The sequence below is a fragment of the Ascochyta rabiei genome, chromosome 22 (genome assembly GCF_004011695.2).
Source record: "Ascochyta rabiei chromosome 22, complete sequence".
Lineage (NCBI taxonomy): Eukaryota > Fungi > Ascomycota > Dothideomycetes > Pleosporales > Didymellaceae > Ascochyta > Ascochyta rabiei.
Window position 1 is genome coordinate 680,754 of NC_082426.1, and position 19,084 is coordinate 699,837.

General features: G+C 54.2%; 7 protein-coding genes across 8 annotated transcripts, besides 11 other annotated features; 3 read left to right on the top strand and 4 right to left on the bottom strand.

Moving 5' to 3' along the window:
- Positions 1-66: 66 nt before the first annotated feature.
- Positions 67-2,161, bottom strand: EKO05_0011443 (uncharacterized protein; the record flags this gene model as incomplete). Of its 2 annotated transcripts, none has more annotated exons than XM_059637995.1 (3): positions 67-226; positions 378-1,905; positions 1,966-2,161. In XM_059637995.1, 3 exons carry the CDS (start codon positions 2,159-2,161, stop codon positions 67-69), a joined length of 1,884 nt encoding a protein of 627 aa, XP_059493978.1. The 2 variants fall into 2 exon arrangements, with proteins under 2 accessions (XP_059493978.1, XP_038792627.1); XM_038944434.2 differs by having other exon boundaries at positions 378-1,919.
- Positions 273-372: a tandem repeat.
- Positions 2,022-2,061: a tandem repeat.
- Positions 2,162-2,538: 377 nt separating the features above from the next.
- On the top strand, positions 2,539-3,817 carry EKO05_0011444 (uncharacterized protein; the record flags this gene model as incomplete). Its single annotated transcript, XM_038944460.1, has 2 exons — positions 2,539-2,750; positions 2,803-3,817. 2 exons carry the CDS (start codon positions 2,539-2,541, stop codon positions 3,815-3,817), a joined length of 1,227 nt encoding a protein of 408 aa, XP_038792628.1.
- Positions 3,602-3,665: a tandem repeat.
- A 391-nt stretch (positions 3,818-4,208) lies between the features above and the next one.
- EKO05_0011445 (Signal recognition particle subunit SRP72) lies at positions 4,209-6,251 on the top strand (the record flags this gene model as incomplete). The annotated part of the gene is made up of 3 exons (XM_038944297.1): positions 4,209-4,532; positions 4,581-4,993; positions 5,045-6,251. The coding sequence occupies 3 exons, from the start codon at positions 4,209-4,211 to the stop codon at positions 6,249-6,251; spliced, it is 1,944 nt and encodes a 647-aa protein (XP_038792629.1).
- A 498-nt stretch (positions 6,252-6,749) lies between these two features.
- Positions 6,750-6,780: a tandem repeat.
- A 92-nt stretch (positions 6,781-6,872) lies between these two features.
- EKO05_0011446 (P-type phospholipid transporter) lies at positions 6,873-11,018 on the bottom strand (the record flags this gene model as incomplete). The annotated part of the gene is made up of 2 exons (XM_038944330.1): positions 6,873-7,044; positions 7,099-11,018. The coding sequence occupies 2 exons, from the start codon at positions 11,016-11,018 to the stop codon at positions 6,873-6,875; spliced, it is 4,092 nt and encodes a 1,363-aa protein (XP_038792630.1).
- Positions 10,779-10,812: a tandem repeat.
- Positions 11,019-11,142: 124 nt separating the features above from the next.
- Positions 11,143-11,201: a tandem repeat.
- A 359-nt stretch (positions 11,202-11,560) lies between these two features.
- Positions 11,561-11,592: a tandem repeat.
- Positions 11,593-12,002: 410 nt separating this feature from the next.
- Positions 12,003-13,279: a mobile genetic element.
- Positions 13,280-13,834: a mobile genetic element.
- Positions 13,835-14,397: 563 nt separating this feature from the next.
- EKO05_0011447 (t-SNARE affecting a late Golgi compartment protein 2) lies at positions 14,398-15,679 on the bottom strand (the record flags this gene model as incomplete). Its single annotated transcript, XM_038944443.2, has 3 exons — positions 14,398-15,017; positions 15,067-15,599; positions 15,657-15,679. 3 exons carry the CDS (start codon positions 15,677-15,679, stop codon positions 14,398-14,400), a joined length of 1,176 nt encoding a protein of 391 aa, XP_038792632.2.
- Positions 15,448-15,476: a tandem repeat.
- Positions 15,680-15,760: 81 nt separating the features above from the next.
- Positions 15,761-15,807: a tandem repeat.
- A 285-nt stretch (positions 15,808-16,092) lies between these two features.
- EKO05_0011448 (calmodulin) lies at positions 16,093-17,056 on the top strand (the record flags this gene model as incomplete). Its single annotated transcript, XM_038944475.1, has 6 exons — positions 16,093-16,095; positions 16,204-16,260; positions 16,358-16,373; positions 16,577-16,702; positions 16,756-16,968; positions 17,022-17,056. 6 exons carry the CDS (start codon positions 16,093-16,095, stop codon positions 17,054-17,056), a joined length of 450 nt encoding a protein of 149 aa, XP_038792633.1.
- Positions 17,057-17,906: 850 nt separating this feature from the next.
- On the bottom strand, positions 17,907-18,787 carry EKO05_0011449 (uncharacterized protein; the record flags this gene model as incomplete). The annotated part of the gene is made up of 2 exons (XM_038944450.1): positions 17,907-18,703; positions 18,775-18,787. 2 exons carry the CDS (start codon positions 18,785-18,787, stop codon positions 17,907-17,909), a joined length of 810 nt encoding a protein of 269 aa, XP_038792634.1.
- Between the last annotated feature and the right edge of the window lie 297 nt (positions 18,788-19,084).

A 19,084-nucleotide genomic window follows, 5' to 3' on the forward strand; every position in this document is an offset into this window, starting at 1 on the left:
CCTTCCAAATTCCGAAATGGGTATCATCTTGCACTGAACGGCACGATGAACATTCGTCTATTCCCTTTAGTTGTCACTTGCGTACTCATTATCCGAGTCCTGCTCGAACTTGGGCTGTGTCGACTTGTTCTTGCGGCCCTCCTTGGTCGCTTGAATCCCGCCCGACGTCAGATACAGGAACGTCGTGTCCTTGTAGTTGTCGAGGTGCGTGAAGAAGGTATTGAACCTGCAACGTGGTCAGCCATGCAATTCTTGGGATGTCCGTTTTGTTGGAAGTGAGAAGTGAGAAGTGAGAAGTGAGAAGTGAGAAGTGAGAAGTGAGAAGTGAGAAGTGAGAAGTGAGAAGTGAGAAGTGAGAAGTGAGAAGTGAGACGTACTGGTTCCCCTGGGCCTCCTCGCGGAAGATACGCTGATAAATCTCGCGCTCCTTGAATTCCTGAATCTTGTCGTCGTAGTTTGCGAAATCAATCTTCTCGCGCCCGTGCGCCTTGGCCATCTTGTCGTTGTAGCTGTCGAACACAGGCCGCTCGAGCAGCAGACCAAGCCCAGGCGCTTTCGGTATGCGCACCACGTTGTTCTCGAAGCTCTCAAGCATGATGTTGGGATTTGTGCCGCAGCGGACGGTCAGGGCGGCCATGCCCACCATCTTGCGGATCTGGTGCATCATGAAACTCTGCCCGTGCACCTTCAAGCTCAGCCATTCGGTGTTGTTGATGATGATGGGCTTCGGGGCCACCTTGAACGACTTGATGTACCGCTTTGCCGACGAGTCGGTGAATTTCTTCTGTACCGTGTAGTTGTGATAGCGTCGGGTTCCGAGGTAGTTGTTCAGCGCTTCTTGGACGCGCTCCTGGCGCTCCGGACTGATACGGTACGAACGTTTGGCGTCCATGATGGCTTTCTTTAATGCTTTGACTGCTTCTTCAAGAGCGGGCTTATTCACGATGCCGGAGGGGAGCGGGATAGAACCGTCGGTCTGGTCATCAAAAGTTGTGGTGGGATGCTGAGCCTCAATCTTTTCAACCGCCTCCTTGGCATCGTCGACTTGCATGGCTTCGTCGGCGTCTGACTTTGCAGTTTCGGCAGCAGCTTCTTCGCTTGAGGCTTTCGCGGCTTCAGCGTCCTTGGCATCTTTCAGCGCCTCGTCGATTGAAGCCTCGATGACAGGGTCCGTGTCCTCGGGCGCGTCGGTAGAATCAGCAATGTACAGAGCCTCTTCTACGAGCGGCTTTATCGAATCATCCAGTGTGGCCAGGATAGGTTTGATGGACTTCTCCTCGACCTCCGACCAGAAGTCTGCCACCTCAGCCTGCCTCTTCTTGTACCCTTCAACGTCGCCCGCCTTCTCTGCTTCCTCGACCAGCTTCTTGCCTAGGTAGCTCGATGGGTGCGGCGGGAGGAATGAATGTGTCGGGATGAGGTACTCGTACCATCGTGAGTCGCAGGCTTGGTAGCAGCTGAACGACCCTACGGTCCGCTGAATGCCCCATACTCGAATCTGTTCGGAGAGGTTGGCGTTGATCTTCTCCACAATATCATCGTCCTCGATGATCAGCTTCAAGGAAATGACGTTGCCGGCAGCGTGGACACCCTTGTCGGTACGTGCGCAGCGCACAAGTGCGGACTTCTTTGGGTCGTCGGCGTTCGCTTTCGATATCGCGCCGGCAGCGACAAACGCCTTGAAGAGATCGCCCTCAATGGTCTTTTGCTTGTTGTCGATTTGCATGCCCTTGTAGCCAGTGCCCGAATAGCCAACCATGACGGCTACTTTGCGCTTCGGCCTGCGCTCCTCGGCCGCGACCTCTTCAGCAGGGAAAGCTGAAGGGAGCGCTGGCTTGTCGTTCTCGCCCTTGTCTTGCGCTTCCTTATTGCGCGCCTGCTGCTCTGCATTGCGGCCTCGCCTATCTAATTGCTCGTTGCTTGCTTAGTTAGAGAAACGTATTGGTCAGGGGCAGGCGGACCTACGCGTGCTCCTTACGGCCCATATTTCTCTTCTTATTCGGACGGCTGCCGTGCTGCATGCTGCCACCTCCGCGGCCTCGCCTGCGGTCGCCGCCGCCGTCCCATTTGCGCTTGCCGTCGCGATTTGACGAGCCGCTATCAGCCATTGTGAGAACTGGGGCCTGCGTGAAAGAGGTCTGCTCGTGGAAATGAGGAGCATGGGAAAGGGAAAAGCTGCAGCTGCAGGTAAATGTGGGGAAGCTTGCCCATGGAATTTCTCGAACCATGGCACTTGGCGCGGCAGGTACGATGGACGCGCTCACCGCCCGCGGTACCGCTTCTATCATCGCCGCCTCGACTGCTCAGCGCCCAGTCTTCGACTCCACCACACTGTCCCGTCCACTCGCGCGCGGACAGCTATAAACCGGTGGACAGAGAACTAATAGAGCGCCACAAGGTAGACAAAGGCCCGCCTGCGCCACCGTAAGCAGCGATCGAGTCCGGCGCATGCAGATAGAAGCCTTCTCTGCACCCTCATCTCGAGAATATTGTATTCCTAGCTGCCATCAAGCGTAAATCGTCCGAGCCACCGCCATCATGGGAAAGGATCCTTTGGAGACGGCGAAACAGCTCGTCAAGATGGTCGTTCGCATGTTCTACGAGACTGAGCACATTGTCATTCTGGATGCCCTCTGCTACCACGGCGCTTTGCATGTGTCAGACATGGTCTTGATTCTCGACGCGGGCAAGAACTCGAAATACGTCGGCAAGCTGGTGGGTAGGCTGAAGGAAGCAGGCTTGTGCACAACGTATGTGGGGTCTGGAGAGGTAAAGTTGGCCGTGCAGTGCTGACAGACACAGCTACACCGAGCAAGTCAAGCGTGACGGTGCAACAAAACTCTCAAACCGCGAATGGTACTACATCGATTATCGCCGTGCCATCGACTCGACCAAATACCGCATTCACAAGATGCATGAGCGGATCAACAAGGACGCAAAGCCCACAACAGAGAAAGCAGAGCTTTCTTGTAAGCGTTGCAAGTCTCAATACACTATGATGGACGTGCTCGACAACGCCGATCCCATGGGTCGAGCATCAGGGTTCTTGTGCATGAAGTGCAGCTTCCCTCTGGACGAGATTGATGAGGGCAACCAGCACGACGCCGATGACACCCCTGCGAGATTCAACAAGCATTTCAAACCACTGCTTGATATGATGAAGATTATCGACGAGCTGAAGATTCCGTTGATTGAAGGCAAAGATGCGGTCGACACCAAGATCGAACTACCTCGCGACAAAATCATCGATCCGGGTACCAAGCTGGAGGTTGTGGATATGAACTACACAAGGCCTACTGCTGTCAAGGGTCTTGCTGCAGAGCGCGAGAAGATCAACGTCCAGATCGCCTCGACTGCAGAGGAGAACGAGAAGCAGCAAGCTGCGGATAGGGCCCGCCAGGAGAAGATTGCTTCACAAAACCAGCTACCGTCCTGGCACACGGAGTCTACCGTCATCAAGGATACCGGCGGGACTGTTTCTGGTGTCAAGCAGGAGAGCAACGGCGCGAGCGGAACTACTATCAAGACAGAGCAGGCCGATGGCATTACCACGACGCAGAACCTTGACGATGTGTTTGCTCAGATCGAGGCTGAACGCCGCAAGAAAGAGCAAGAAGAAGACGATGACGAAGACGAAGACGACGACGATGATGAATTCGAGGACGTGGCCGTTGGTACGCCGAGTGAGCTTCCCGGTGCCAAGCGCGTCAAAGTCGAGACATCTGCTGCGCCTACACCGTCCAATGTGGCGACACCGGCCGACTCTAATGGCAACGGTGGTGAGGAGAGCGAAGAGGATGAGTTTGAAGACGTTTGATTCGTTTATTGCATAGCGTTGGCGTTGTGGCTTACTGGTGATTTCGAGAGATGCTGTACCGCATGTTAAGGCGTTGGATATCAAAAATAAAGAGGGAAGACATCTATGGTCTCAAGGAAGGAACCCTGAAGAATCTTTTTTTCACTTCGCAACACGAAATTGCGCTTCAATAGACACACTATTGTACCAACAAAATACGTATACCTTCGTAGACATTCGCAACTCAACGCTCGTGCGCACAAGCCACATCAAAGTGACAGCTAGGCGATCCCACCTCATCTCCCCGCGTGCTACACTTGAACCTCCGCATCTACCCCCACCAACGCCACTACACCTCTGCTGCACATACAATCGCGTCGCCGATGGAAGCCAGATAATCGACGATATCACAATGGCGAAATCACTATCAGCACTTCTGGCGCAAGCTTCTATTGAGGATCACGAAGAAACCCTACGAGCCGCCAACGCCGAGATCAAGAAGAACAAGAGCAATGTAGATGCTCAGCACGCGAAAGCGGTTGCGCTGCTGCATCTAGACGACTTTGAGGGCGCACTTAAGGTTTTCGACGACGTGAAGGAGCTGCAGCAGAAGGCGCAATTCGAGTACGCATACACGCTGTACAAGACTGGAGACGCGGCAAAAGCTGTACAGATCGCACAGAGCTCAGGATCGAACACTTCAGACCGAAAGACACAGCACATCCTTGCCCAGGCTGTAGGTGCTCTCAACGCCATATCGTGCTTCCGCGGCTAACAGGCGCAGGCATACCGGTCAGAGAACTTCGCACAAGCAGCAAAGGTCTACAAGGAGCTCGCAAACCACCACGTCGAACACGAAGCCTTCGACATCAACATTAACTCGGGAGCCGTGGACGCTCAATTGGAGTGGACGGGCCAAGGCGAGCTGGCGCAAAAGAAGAAGCCCACCAGGGAAGATCTTGAGGCGTTCGAGACAGCATTCAACGCGGCATGTGGAAGCATCTCGAGAGGCGAACTGGCGCAGGGAGAGGTGTGCCTGAAGAGGGCCAAGGACCTGTGCAACGCCGTGTCAGACTTCAGTGAAGAGGAGAAGAAGGCCGAGATCCTGCCCATTACTGTGCAGCAGGTCTTCGTGCTGACACAGATGGGCAAGCTTGACGAGGCAGAACAGCTGGCTACCACCATTCCATTTGCCGAGTGAGTGCAGACAGCAGCTTTACTTCCGGCTTCAAGACTAACAACATGCAGCATCAAGGATCTGTCCGTCCGCTACATCGCACAAGTCAACAGCATCGCCGCATCGAAAGAGCACTCGAACCCATACCTGTCACACCGTCTGTTTCACTCATCGCCGAAACCGCCCGTTACGAACCAGCACTTTTCGTTCCAAGCAAACATCCTTCAACAGGACGAATACGTTATTTCGCTCCTATCGCAGAAGAATGCCGGTGTTGCATCGACCACTGAGAAGGTTATTGCAGCATCGTCAGCCCCATCTCTATCGCCAGCCGTCAACATGGCCGGTGTCATCAATGCCGCCGCTCACACACGCAACGCCGAAACTGAGAAGGCAGCTCTGAAGGAGATCCTACCCTTGTTGGAGAAGAGGCCCAACGACGTCGGCCTGATCCTGACAATTGCGCATCTCTACATCATTACCAACAACTATGCCGCGGCCACTCACCTTCTGGAATCGTTTTTCAGGCGTCTTGAGCAGAGCGGCTCTGCATCCGACCTCGATGTGCGATTTGCACCTGGCCTGATCGCCTCGCTTGTTTCGCTATACGCACAGCAAGGGCGTCCGGGGGCAGCAAAGTCTGAACTCGCGAAAGCAGCAGAGTACTGGAGAAAGCCGCACAAGTCCAAGACAGAGGCCCCCTCCAAGTCCCTTATGGTTGCAGCCGGCACCGCACTTCTTGACACCCACAGCCCCGAAAACGCAAAGGCAGCTGGTGCCATCTTTCAAAGTCTTCACGAGCAGGACGATGAAGACCGCGCCGCCATTGCCGGACTAATCGCCGCGCAAAGCATCTACGACCCCTCCGCTATCCCCGCAGACCTTCTTGCCTACCTCCCTGAAGCCAATCGCCTGGTCGCTGACATCGATGCCGCTGCTCTTGAGTCCGCAGGTGTCCCCGTCGGCACCCTCACAACTACAAACCTCGCCGCCGAGGCCCGCAAGCGCAGCACCGCACCCACAAAAACCATTGCACCGCGATCGAAGCGGTTACGCAAGGCACGCATGCCCAAGGACTTCGATCCGAACAAGAAGATCGACGCCGAGAGATGGCTGCCGATGCGCGATCGCACGTACTACCGTCCAAAGGGCAAGAAAGGGAAGAAGAGGGCCGAGGGACTCACCCAGGGCGGGCCGGTCGCAGAGGAGAAGAAGGCCGATGCTGGCGTTAAGAAGGACCAAGGGAAGGCGAAGAAGAAGGGCAAGGGCAAGAAGTAGAGTGTCATGGGAAGAGAGAGGGGAAGCGAAGCAAGTCTAGCTGTATAGTTGAACGAGAGGGCTGTAGGCTGTGTACAGCTGGAAACCAACAGTTCAAACATCACCCCCTCTTTGCCACGCTACCTAGACCACAGACACCAGACCCTCCGCTGAGGTCTTCTCACACTGCAAACCCCCGTCTGCGCGGCAATCTGGTCTACTGACGATTTGGCACTGCAATCTCCAGCGCGGACAGTCTCCAGCACGGACGCGGACCACGACACGCCAGCACCAGTCTTCCGTGAGAACAGGCAACGTAGTCTCGACGGACACACACTGCAACCTCGAGCGCGCAAGGGCAGTCGACGTTGAGCTTTGCTCGCTATTGGCCCATGGTCGGGAATGTCAGAAGGCGGGGAAGGAGACACAAACGCTGACCAACCAAAACTCTTTCTTGCTTGGGCGAAGCTACTACCTACATAACATACTACACCGACCATATATATATGTTTTTTTTTGTCGCTCTCTCTCTCGCTCTCTGTCGCACTCTACCTTCGAAACAACGGCGCTAAGCAGGCCCAAAACAAGTCATGCCATCGTGTCGTATTGCAACGCAACGCAACGCCGAAACCACAGAAACAACTACTTTCGCGAACTCGCCATCTCGCCGTACCGTCCTCGCTGCTGTGTGGTGTCGTACGCCTGCAGAACTCTCGCTTGACTCTCATCTGTTTGTGAGAAGGCGTAACCGCGCTGCTTGCGCATGCGCTGGACTTGTCGGACCTTGCGAATGGCTTTTTGGAATTGCTCCATCCTGCTCCAACGTTAGTTTTCAGTTCCTGCCAACAGGGTCTTCTGGGTGACGTACCTTGGTCGGTAATCCTGGATGTTGTACTTCTGGATCTCCTGCACGTGATGGTAGCTCTGCGGAAAGTACATGCGCTTAGCGTACTTCCATGCAAAGTCTCTGATCAGACAGAGCGGTGGCAGCACCAGGACCATAGCCCAGAACCTCGGGTCCGGAAACAAGCGTTCAATGACACCAACGTATTCGGTCGAGATATTGACCATGGGCGCTACAGTCGCGTAAATCGGCATGAGAATGAACCAGAGAACGAACGACCCCGGGATGGCAAGGAATGTGTACTTGGTCCAGATGTTGGTGATGAGGCCGGCTTTGAGAAGCACCGTGGCCAAGTTGGCGGTATACGACGCGGCACCCCATGTCCAATGACCGGCGTTTCGGCCGTCCCACTGTGGCCAGTCCCAGAGGATGATGGCTTGGGAACCGAAGTAGAGGATAAGAGAGTGGTAAAAGCCATTTGCGACCCACGACCAGAACGAGTGCATCTTGAAGAAGACACCTGACTGACTAAGACGGTAGAGCTGTGGGTAGCGGTCGAGTAGGCGAGCGCTGATGAACTGGTCGAAGATTCCGAGGACGAAGGGCGGCGCGGCCGTGAAGAAGACGTTGTAGAAGGTGAGGGTCCAGGATTCGTAGATGATCTGTCCCGAGAAGGCGTTTTGGAAGGCGTACCAGAACTGTGTCATGAACATGGCAATGTTCTTGTAAAAAGAATAGAGGATGACCTTGCTGACTCGCTGGTAGCTCCAGGCGCCGTGGACAAGGAGCAGCTTGCGCAGGTAGCGGAACTGACCGATCGAGATATCTGCACTTCGAGCTGCCTGGAGACCTTCCATACCACTGATACCGACGCCAACGTGAGCGGCTTGGATCATAGACACATCGTTCGCACCATCACCAATGGCTAGCAGGATGGCTTTCAGATGGCGCTTCACAAGCTTGACGACGAGGGCTTTTTGGAGCGGAGAGACACGGCAGCAGATGAGAGCCTTGCACCTGACAGCCAGGTCCAAGAATTGCTTCTCGAGGTCGCGTTCCAATGCATAGGTGAGTGACTTTCCGTCGATGACCAGAGCCAAGACGTCCATTTCCGCACCTCCCTGTCCCTGGCTCATGATGGCGTTGTACTTCTTAGCGATGTTGTCCCTTGTCGCTTCCTTTGACTCTTCGTTGATGATGAGCAGACTCATGTCTTCACTGATCAATTTACAACTCATGCCGATGTTGATAGCAGTCTCTTGTCGATCACCAGTCAAGACCCAAATCTTGATGCCTGCAGATTGCAGAGTAGCGATTGTGTCCGGTACACCGTCTTGTAGCTTGTCCTCGATAGCGGTGGCACCGAGCAATGTGAAATCATGCTCGATGAGCTCAGCGGCCTTGTCAAGCTCTTCGGCACGGTTGCCGCTTACTGTGGTCTGGGCCGTGTTGTAGATCTGCCACCATTCTTGGTACTCGGCTTCCGAGACTTCGCGCATAGCGAGACACAGCGTTCGAAGACCTTCAGCAGCGTACTCCTCAAGATGCGTCAACGTCGTCTCAACATGTGGGTTGTTGTCCTTTGACAATCGTTCTAAGATGACCGTATCTGCGCCCTTGCAGTAGCAGACAATCTTGCCCTCGGGCGTGCGGAAGATGGTGGACATGCGCTTTCTTGTCGAGTTGAACTCGCACACGGCCAACAGCTCATACTCCTTCCTTTGACCATCGACCTCCATAATGACAGCTCGCGGTTTTCTTGCCGTGAACTTGTACCCTAGCGTTACCGCACCTTCCACCAATGCACCTTCGTCGGGAGAGGCAGCTTGGTACTTGATCACATCCTTTTCTCCACCTCGCTCAGGTATGACTGTGTGACATGTCGAGAGCAGTGTAAGGAACTGGTCGATGATGTACTTGTTTCGGTGCGTCCTGCGGTTGTTTTCAAGCTGCTTGAAGTCATGAATGCCGACCTCAACGCCGTCCTCCATGGTAGCTCTCCTGTCTTCAGGGATTTCATCGGCGTACTGTATGCCAGCAATGGATGCTTGCTTGAATTCCATCACGTTGCAAGTCAGCGTACCGGTCTTGTCAGAAAAGATGTACTCGATCTGACCAAGCTCTTCCACCAGGGACGACGTTCGACAGTTTGCAGGTGTATCTGTGGGTTCGTAGTAGATATCCAGATCTGAGTCTATTAGAGAACCCGTGTAGTACTTGACAATCTCAATCGTGACGAAAAGTGAGATGGGTACCAAATTCGAATACAGGACCCAGTAGGTCAGCAGGTCGGAGAAGAACTGCTTTGCGCCATTGAAGTCTTCCAGTCGCAAGTATTCGAGGTTCTTCGCTCGAGATGATCGTGTAACCACGTCACCGATGGAGCTGATGATACTAAGACCCACGAGGATAATGACAAGCATGAGAATCTGCTTGTTGACCATTCTTTCTACTGCAGTTGTCTTGATGGGCGTTGCGGTAGCGTTCCTCATAAGTTTCGTCTCGTGACCCGTGAACACAACAACACCGTGAATCCATTGCGTGTTACGGAGTGTGGCACCACGCAACAACAGCTGGTCAGGCTGCAGGGGCAGCTCCTTTTCGCCCCCTCCAGCTGCGATGGTCAACGTGGCTTCGTACGTATACAAGCTGCTGTTGGGTTGCTCTGATCGAATCTTGCCGCCGAGGCGACCCAGATCAGAGGGACTAACAAAGTCAGCTGTCTCCGGAATTGCTTGCTTGATTTTGAGGTTGGTTTCTCCATCTAAGTTGGCGGTCTCGATGTAGCACAAGCCTTCGGGCTCAGATGAGGCAAGCAGAACAAGATCAGCAGGGAAAGGCTGTTCGGACTCGACTCGTATAATGTCGCCCACAGCAACGTTGATCCACTTTGCGTCCTCAAACGATGAACCCTTCAGCACCTGCGCCTTCGAGTTGTTCAACTGTGCGTCGGACTGTTTCCGCCTGTAGTCTTCCACGTACTCCTTGACCGCGGACACGAGCAAGACAATGAACAGCGGGACAATGGTGGTGTATCTCGAAGTAGGTGAGATTCCGGGTATCTGTTGCAAAACGGCAGTGAACAAGAAAAACAAATTGGCGTATTTGGAGAACTGTTCGTACAGGAACTTGGGCAGGAAGGTGACGAGGTTGTACTTTGTGGTGGAAACGTGATTGTCGACGTATCTGTTGGCGGCGTTGGCGGGAGGGTTGTTGAGCTGGATCATCCTGGGTCCTAGGGTCGATGGGTCCGGTGCTCCTCTCCCAAATCCAAACTTGAAGGTTCCTGACGTGCGCTTCTTCGTCTTGGCGGAGTGGCCATCGTCGTATGCGCTCGCACTCGACTGACCCTGCTGCGCCGCATGCTCGGTCAGCGGCAGATCCATCTCCGAGTATTCGTTGCCCTTTCCAAATATGTTTTTGACTCGACCAGTGAGGCCGCCGCCGAGGCTCAGGATACTATTCCGGTTGTGGTTCTTCTTGGAAGCGCCTCGCTGCAGGCCAGGCGACGTAGGGTCGAAGGCGCTGCCGGCGGCATAGTAGCCCTGGGTGGAGCGGCCGTCATCTTCAATGGGTATGTCGGCGTCGGAGTAGCGCTGGTAGTTGTTCAAATCTGAAGTCTGCGAGTAGGCTCTGCTTCCGGCCTGCAGATAGGGCGCCTGGCCGGTGGGTACGGGTGCGCCAGGCCCTCCCGGCAGACTCGACGTGTTCGTGTTCGTGTTCGTGTTCGTGGTCGTGGTCGGTCGGCCTCCACCGACAAAGTCATCGTAGGAGACGGACGGCCGGCCTTGCGGCGCAGTGTCGGTGCTTTCGATGTCGAAGCGGTGGAGGAGGTCATCGTCGTTTACGGGGGGACGGGCGCCCGAGTAGTACGGCTGCGGTTCATCCAAGTCGATCAGGTTGTCGTTGTGAGACGGCGGTCCACCTCCAGGCCGGCCGGCCATTGCGGCCGAGAGATGCGTGAAGCACTATCCGCGCAGCTCTGCTGCTGTCCAGGCGCATGCGAGTCTCCCAGGCTCCGCGGGCGTTCCTCGGGTGCAGCGTCGAGTTGCGGGCGAGGCTGGACGTGGTTGCGTGGTTGCGTGGTTGCGTGGTGCGCGTCGCGGGTTGCGGGTTGCGGGTTGCGGAGCTGCGTAGCTGCGTAAGCTATCCTGGAATAGTAACACAGCGGGCCAACGTTGGCGCTGTAGTTGCGGGCTGCGAGGAATGTGCAGGTGTCGCCCACCCAGAACCACTCGTACAGGGAAAGTGTGCGTTAGACGCTAGATGTTGGACGTGACGGCGACGGGAACGAGCTCGAATGGCTCCACGTCTCAAGAGCAAATGCAATGTTTCGGAGACTTTGGCGGGCTGGGGGTCTCAGTAGGCAGGTGGCAGTGCTTACCTCGTACCCTGGCCCTGACTGACTGACTAACTACCAGCGGCGACCTGAAGGTGCACAAGAGAAGCCCTACCACGTTTCTTCCAGGAACCAAAGCCACCTTCACACCACCACCACCACCACCACCACCACCACCAGGGCCCAGCACGGTACACTGTGTGCCCATGTGCGCCGCCTTCATCGACACCAGCTGCGCGTATCTTGCTTCGCCGCGCCGCACACCCGTCCATGCTGATGCCTGCTGCACGTTCGACGTTACGTTGCGCCCAGTGCCAAGTCCTTGTCCACCTCGAAGCTGAGATCGCCTCTCGCAACATGCTCTGCCCTTGGCGCCTCACAGCTGAAGATTGTCGTTGCTGGTCCCAACATTGCAATACGATGATGGTGCTGAACAATGCAGTACATTAATAGTGCTAAACATTGCAACATAATAATATTGTAATACAATAACGGTGCTGACCATTGCAATTTAATAATAGTGCTGAACATTGCAAGTCAATAATGATGCTGAACATTGCAATTTAATAATAGTGCTAAACATTACCATAACGTGTTTCACCAGTAAGCGGCCAACACCAGTATCCGGCCAACCCCACCAAAACGCGTCAAACTTCTTTCATCCCAACTGTGATGGCTCAACCACAACGTACTTAAGCCTCCCTTACAGAGGGTAGATGCCTTCTTGCTGCCTCTGCTGTTAAATTAGGACGCGTTTAGTTAAAAAATAGGGCTGCTTTACTCTACCAGGTGCCTTGTACAACACTCTGCTGCTGCCTCTAAGGTATTAAGTTAAAAGACGCAACAACGTCTGTTAACCTTAAGCTTAGCCCTGTTAAAGAGCAGTCCCTTATTTAGTAGATCTTAGACCTTAATTGTTATAGATTTCTACCCTAGATTATTAATGTGCAACAAATAGCAGACACTCTCCTTACTGCCCGCAGCTAAAATCCTCCTCCTCCTTTGCTAGGCAAGAACTGGGTAGCACGCTTTATTAAGCGCCAGCCAGAACTCTAGACAAAGTAGAATAGGAAATTCTATTCACAAAGGGCACGCTGTAAAGATCCTGTCAGGATTAGCGCGTAGTTCAGGCTGGTAGAGGAGACACGCCTTATATATAGGATACCTAATAAGGACATCTATAACTTTAATAAGACTAGGTTTATAATAGGTGTTGCCTTAACATCTAAGGTTATTACTAGCTCTAACACAGTTGGACGCGCTACTGTTGTTTAGCCAGGCAATTGCAAGTAAGTAACAATAATTAAGTGTGTTAACGCGTTAGGTTGGTCTATCCTACCCTTCCTTATACTAGCAGGGAAGCTCTACTAGGCTAGCTAGTATTAAGACCTCCTACCTGACTGGACTGTTGCTGTTAGTGGCAACGGCTGGACAACAGATAAGCTAGGCCTTGACTAGGTGAAGCACTTTAACAGGCACACACAGACTTGCTTATTAGGTGCTTGTTAGCTACTTATCCTTAACAGTTACAGCAGCCATGCTACACCTAAGTTTAATTAGTACTATAAGAATAATATAATTATTACCCTCTGTATGCCTCCTTACACCTTACACCTTCTCTAGCTACTAGATGTTAGCTGCTACTCTCCTCTTAAGGTAGTGTATAGACATAAGGTGTCTAAGCTTGCCTGCTAAAGTATCTTCTATGTTAATAAGCTTAACTTCCTATAGATGTACCTAAGGATTAGACTAACTGCTCTATTAGAGAGCAATATTAAGGCTAGATTTTAAGCAACAGGGCTTATTCTATTTAATCTAGAGCGTGTCCTGTCATGCCTTACTGTTATTAGAACACTATTACCACCAGGGACAGCAGCAGGACCAGCAGGGCTGTAGACAGCAGAGACACCACGTACAGTTAACTAGCTTTAGCAGCAAGCTTGCCTTATATAAGATCTCCTTAAGTGTTAGTTACAGAGTCTAACTAGTTAAGCTATATCCCAGCTTATTAAGGGTTGTTAGCTTATAATACAGTTAGCAACAATCTTAACTTAGGAGAATACTAAGCTACGTGCTTTAAACTAATACTAGTAATATAAGTATTAAAAGCGTAGATAGTATATAGCATGTAGGGGAGCTCTATAGGTTAAGGAAGCTTAATTACTAGTCTTATAGGCTAATAATGTAGTTAAGGAGGAGGCCTAGGTTAACGCTGCCCCACAGCGTTAGCGAGCACCACTAACGTGTAGCAAATGCTACATGCAAGGCTACAACAGGACTTAATATAGAGCTATCTAATCTATTATGCTTTAAAACCTTACTTAATTTAACTGTGTGGTTGTGGAGTAATTGCACGCCAAGTTAGGCTGGTTTTGGTGGGGTTGGCCGGATACTGGTGTTGGCCGCTTACTGGTGAAACACGTTACAATGATAATGCTGAATAACACAATATAACAACAGCGCTAAACACGACAATACAACAATGGTACACCTGCAAGATGCCCGTCGTGGTCCATGCAGCATGACCACGACACAGCCGAGCTAATGGAGCGCCTTCGTCCACAGACCCCCGCAGTACAAGACGCTGCTATCGTGTGCGCCATGTGGCACAGAGGGGCGCAGTCGTCCGAGAATAGCATCACGACCAGCGTACAGGCCCTCGTCTCTTCACCGGGACATTTCGGTGTTGCGAGAAGTCCCAACGCTCACCTGGCATGCACGAACAAGGTCTACGACAATCGACCGTGCATGGAGTGCTTGCGATGGAGTTCCTCGGGTGATGCTTGCCCAACACTTGTATAGCAGTGGAGGACTGCTTCTACGTTTTGCACTCTTCCTCTTCTCCACCCCTCCGTGCCTCAAAGCTGTGAGGGAGGTCAAGTGGACTCTGTACGCGCAGTCAGCTGCACGAGCGCATGGAGATGCCGCACCTGGTAGGGAAGGCGAACGCTGCATTAGGGTGATGTCTATGGTATCGTGCAACTCTAAAAATCGAGTGCATCCTCTGCTAAGCCCCTCCACAACCTTCTTTTCCGTCGATGCCAAATGCGACTTGTTGGTAATGCCGAAGACGGACGCCTGGTCCGTAACGCTACCATGGGTGCATCTTCGTCTGGGACGGCTGGGGCGGCCGGCGCTGGAGAGCTGCTGCTTTTGGTACCCAGTTTGAGCGAGAGCAAGATGAAGACACCCGCAATGAGTATGGCCAACAGGAGCATGATCTTTCTCTTGATACTCTTCTTCTGGTACCCAGAAGCTACCTTGAGCTCTTGGTCTGCCTCTTTCACGTCTCTGGACATGTTCTCTACATTGTAGTCGATGCGATCGAGCATACTGCCCTGGTCGATGACCATAGTCTGCAGCTCTTGAAAGATGTTGGCCAGCTCGATGATGCCCTGCGCAATGTCCTCGATTTCACGCTCGCGCTGGGCGATGATTGCTTCGTTGGGGTCATGGCGCATTCGCTGCTGCTTCGTCTGGAGGGATGTAGATTGTGCAAAGGATCGGTCGGCGTCTGACTCTTGCATGGCAGGATCGTTGTACGGGTTCTGAACGGGCGTTGCTGATCGGAAGGGCGAGGCGAAGCCACCGAGATCGCGGAGTTCTGCACATGTCAGTCACGTCGCCAGTATGCTTCAAGGATGCATGCTCACTCTTCAGGTACGCAGACTGCTTCTTGCGGAACATGGCGCTCACTTCGCCGACTCGTGTGGCCAGAGATATCTTCAGGTTCTGTGCCATGACCTCTTCGCCCTGGTGGATGTTGCCCTGCTGCTTTGCTTCGCGCACCATCCTCTCTATTCGCTTGATGGCCTGCTGGCATCTCTGGAAGCCCTTTGTGATGTCTTGCGTAAGCTGCTCGATCTCGCGCTCCTCTCTCTTCTTGACGTCTTCATCGTCGAAGCCTGGGAGCACGTGCTTCTGATGCAGCTGGTCGAGCTTGCGCGTCTGCTTCACTATCTCGGTGAGGTGGTCGGTAATCTCGTCTTGCACGTCCAGCCAGCGCGGAGGCAGCAGGTCCATCTCAATCACCGCGTCGCCGTCGTCGTCGTAGGCGCCGCCGGACATGAGCCCCTGGCGCTCCTCCGACATGCGTCTGCCGTCGGCGAAGCCATTCGAGCTGGGTCCGCCATAGCGCGTCTTCTTCTGGGGGTGGTGTGAATAGGACTGGCGGTAGGATATGAAGCTGTACAGGCTACGTCAGCGAGAACACGGTGGATGCATGCACAGCTGCGCAACGTACAGATTGGTGCGGTCCCGCCACATGGTGAGTCGGCGAGCTTCAACGGGCCTGTGGCATGGTAGTCGCAAGCTTCAGAGGGGCGGCAGGGCACGGTGGCTTGACTTTGGTGCTGGTGCCGGTGCTGGTGCCGGTGCCGGTGCTGGTGCGTGGTCGGCCTCGGTCGACGGTTGGAGCCGCAGCGTCGCAGGCGCCCTTGCCGTTCTGGGCGGCCAAAGTGCCTTAAATTACCCTCCCAACTCCCAACAGCAGGGCGCCGCTAAGTGCAGGGCCACTCTGACAGCCAGCTCCACCACGTCTCCAGCCGCAAACACCGCCAGCCCTCCTTCACACACCACACCTGCGCCTATATATCCCCCCCACATCACCTGCACACTTCTGCCGGTTATCTTCCGTCTTGCCTCTTTCTTCCTCTGCCAACCCACACCCCACAATTAACATGGTGCGTGAGCCCCGCGCTGCCCTCCCGCTCCTATACCCCGCCCTGGAAATCAACACGGCGCCCATCCGCTGGCAACGCTCGAGACATGGTGCTGACGAAATTCCCTAGGCTGATTCTCTCACCGAGGAGCAAGTCTCCGAGTTCAAGGAGGCATTCTCCCTCTTCGTAAGTACTGCCCACCCCCTGTGCGGCGTGTGGTTGCCTAGCAGCCTGCGAGCATGTGCTCGTGCCAACAAGGCTTTGCTGACGCTCCCATGTGTAGGACAAGGATGGCGATGGTTAGTAAACCCCCCCTTCACTGCGGACCGCACGTCGGACGACGAGTTCTCGAGGCGCCCCTCAATTACATGCATGACACACGCCGTGACTGTAGCGAGGCTAGCCTCGAGACCCCCTGGGCCGCTCGACGGCCACATCGACGACGTCCACATCGACGACGTCCCACCCTCCACGGCGCATAGCTGACAATGCCCTCTCACAGGTCAGATCACCACCAAGGAGCTCGGCACCGTCATGCGCTCGCTCGGCCAGAACCCCAGCGAGTCCGAGCTGCAGGACATGATCAACGAGGTCGACGCTGACAACAACGGCACCATCGACTTCCCTGGTACGCGCCCAGCACTCGCGATTGCAGAGGCCTGGCTAACGGTATTCTTACAGAGTTCCTTACCATGATGGCCCGCAAGATGAAGGACACCGACTCCGAGGAGGAGATTCGGGAAGCATTCAAGGTCTTCGACCGCGACAACAACGGCTTCATCTCCGCTGCCGAGCTGCGCCACGTCATGACTTCGATCGGCGAGAAGCTCACCGACGACGAGGTCGACGAGATGATCAGGGAGGCTGACCAGGACGGTGACGGTCGCATTGACTGTACGCTATCTCGGCTATACAACACACAAAAGACCCGGACTAACACACCACAGACAACGAGTTCGTCCAGCTCATGATGCAGAAATAAGCGGCGGAAGCATGTTAGGATGATTACGCATACCATGATGGTGCCACGGCCGAGATCTGATTGCGACGAGTAATGGAGCGGGTTTCACATTTTGGGGGCCAATTTGGTTGCTCGCAAGACCCAGTTGCTTGCTCTTTGCCAACGTCTCAGGGAGACGACTCTATATCCTCAATACATTTCTCCCGTGCCTTGACGCTCTGTCGGCTCGAAGAGACCCTTGTGAATGTGGGAAGCATGCACTTGTGACGCGTGTCTCTTGCGAATGACCGGCTTGGATGTCTGTATAATTGGAGCAAAGATCCACAGAGCTAATCTGCTTCCATGACATGCAGGGTCTCGCAGTATGGCGGTGCACACAAGCTTTCACTAGCCTGTGGGCCCGGTGGCAGTGCTGGAAGATGATCACGGCCAGCCATTTTGTCACTGAGCAAGGTTTCGAACATGCTTCTTACTGGTTTATTACAGCCTGTGTCTCTCTCATACGAATGCACACGTGCAATGTTTTGCAAAATAGCCATGCATGCCTCGCCGTCACATAGTATACCCAATCCTAAACGCCTTGCTACACCTATATCCACATCCCAAGGGGCTGATGCTGCTAACCAGGTTGCCTAATGAAAAGCTGTTTGGACTCCCTTGTTGGATTCCCCTGCTTTGGACTTGGAGGAGAACCGCTAGGGATTTTGTCTTCGTTCACAGATAGGCCTGAGGTCCAAGTGCGCGACCAGGTCAAGTCTTGCCTTGTCTGGGCTTACTACGCCCGTCTCCTTCCGTAAACGTCCCGCGTCCAGCCTCCAGGCTCTCGACTTCCACCACGCTTCATGCCGTGCGGGTCAAACCAAGGCGAGTTCTACTGCTGGTTGCTGTTGGTGACTGCCGCGAGCCCGGCGTCTCGCATCTCCGTGTCTCCGTTCTGCGGCGCTTCGGCATGCTGCGGCGGTTGAGCTCCGGAGTAGGCGCGTTGTCTCCCGCTGTCGCTTTCTACGGGGGCAGGAGTGGGGCGCTCGGCATCGTACGCTGGGTCGAAGTAGGCGCGCGGCGTGGGCGTTTGCTGTGCCTGTGGCTGCATACCTGGCAGGGAGTGGAGGGACGGGAGGGCGTTCTGGTTGCCGTTGACGGCCGAGTGAGACGCGTGCGGTGAGGCCGAGGCGCCGATGGAGCTGAAGAAGGGGTTGGTGTGTCGTGAAGGGTCGGGCGTGCTTTGGGCGCTCGACATGGGGTTTATGGCGTGCGGGTGTGAGATGGCAAGGTGGTGAGTGCCATGCTCACCCGGTGAAGCTGCGCTGGGGATCCCTGAGTGGCCTGCTGCACCGCTTTCCGGGGGTGCGCCCGCGCCAGCAGGTGGAGGTGTGCCTTTCCTTTGGCTGCGCTTGCTGCGAAGCGGCTTGTCTGTTGGCGTTGGCGGTGGGCTAGAGCTGCGGTCTGAATCATCCATGTTGTATTCTTGATGTTTCTGCAGCTGGTCAAGCAGAAAGGCGCGCTCGAGGCGCATCTTCTGGATCCCGCGGTTCAGGCGTTGGATCCGTTGCCTTGTGCCATCGTTGTTCTCTTCAATGTCGTTGATACGCCGGCGCAGATCGATGCATTTTCGGTAGTAGGCGGTTTCGACCGAAGGCGGGAGATCCTTTTGCGAGAATGCTCTCGCTGCTGCACGTCAATTAGTCCAACTGGAGGCCTCAGCTGCAAGAGCGCGACGCGCCGAACAGAGGGAAGCTTACCTGGCTGAGGCATGTTTGTATATGATGAGACTTTATGTTGTAATTTGAAGTATCCGGCAATACTGTGTGTCCTGATGTGATGGAGAAGCTCTGTGGGTTGTGTTGTTGGGAATGCGCCCAGAACAAGTGGACTGAACGCGGTGATGTTGGAGTTGTGGAGCCGGAGATCCTCCGAGCTGCCTCAACCCCAAGCTGTCCCTGGCCCACTGTCCACATGGCCTTTAGGCCAACGTCTTGAAGAATGCCGAAAACCCACAGTGCCGCAATACTGGTGTTTTTCATTCAACATGATTGCGAGCTTGATACGGAA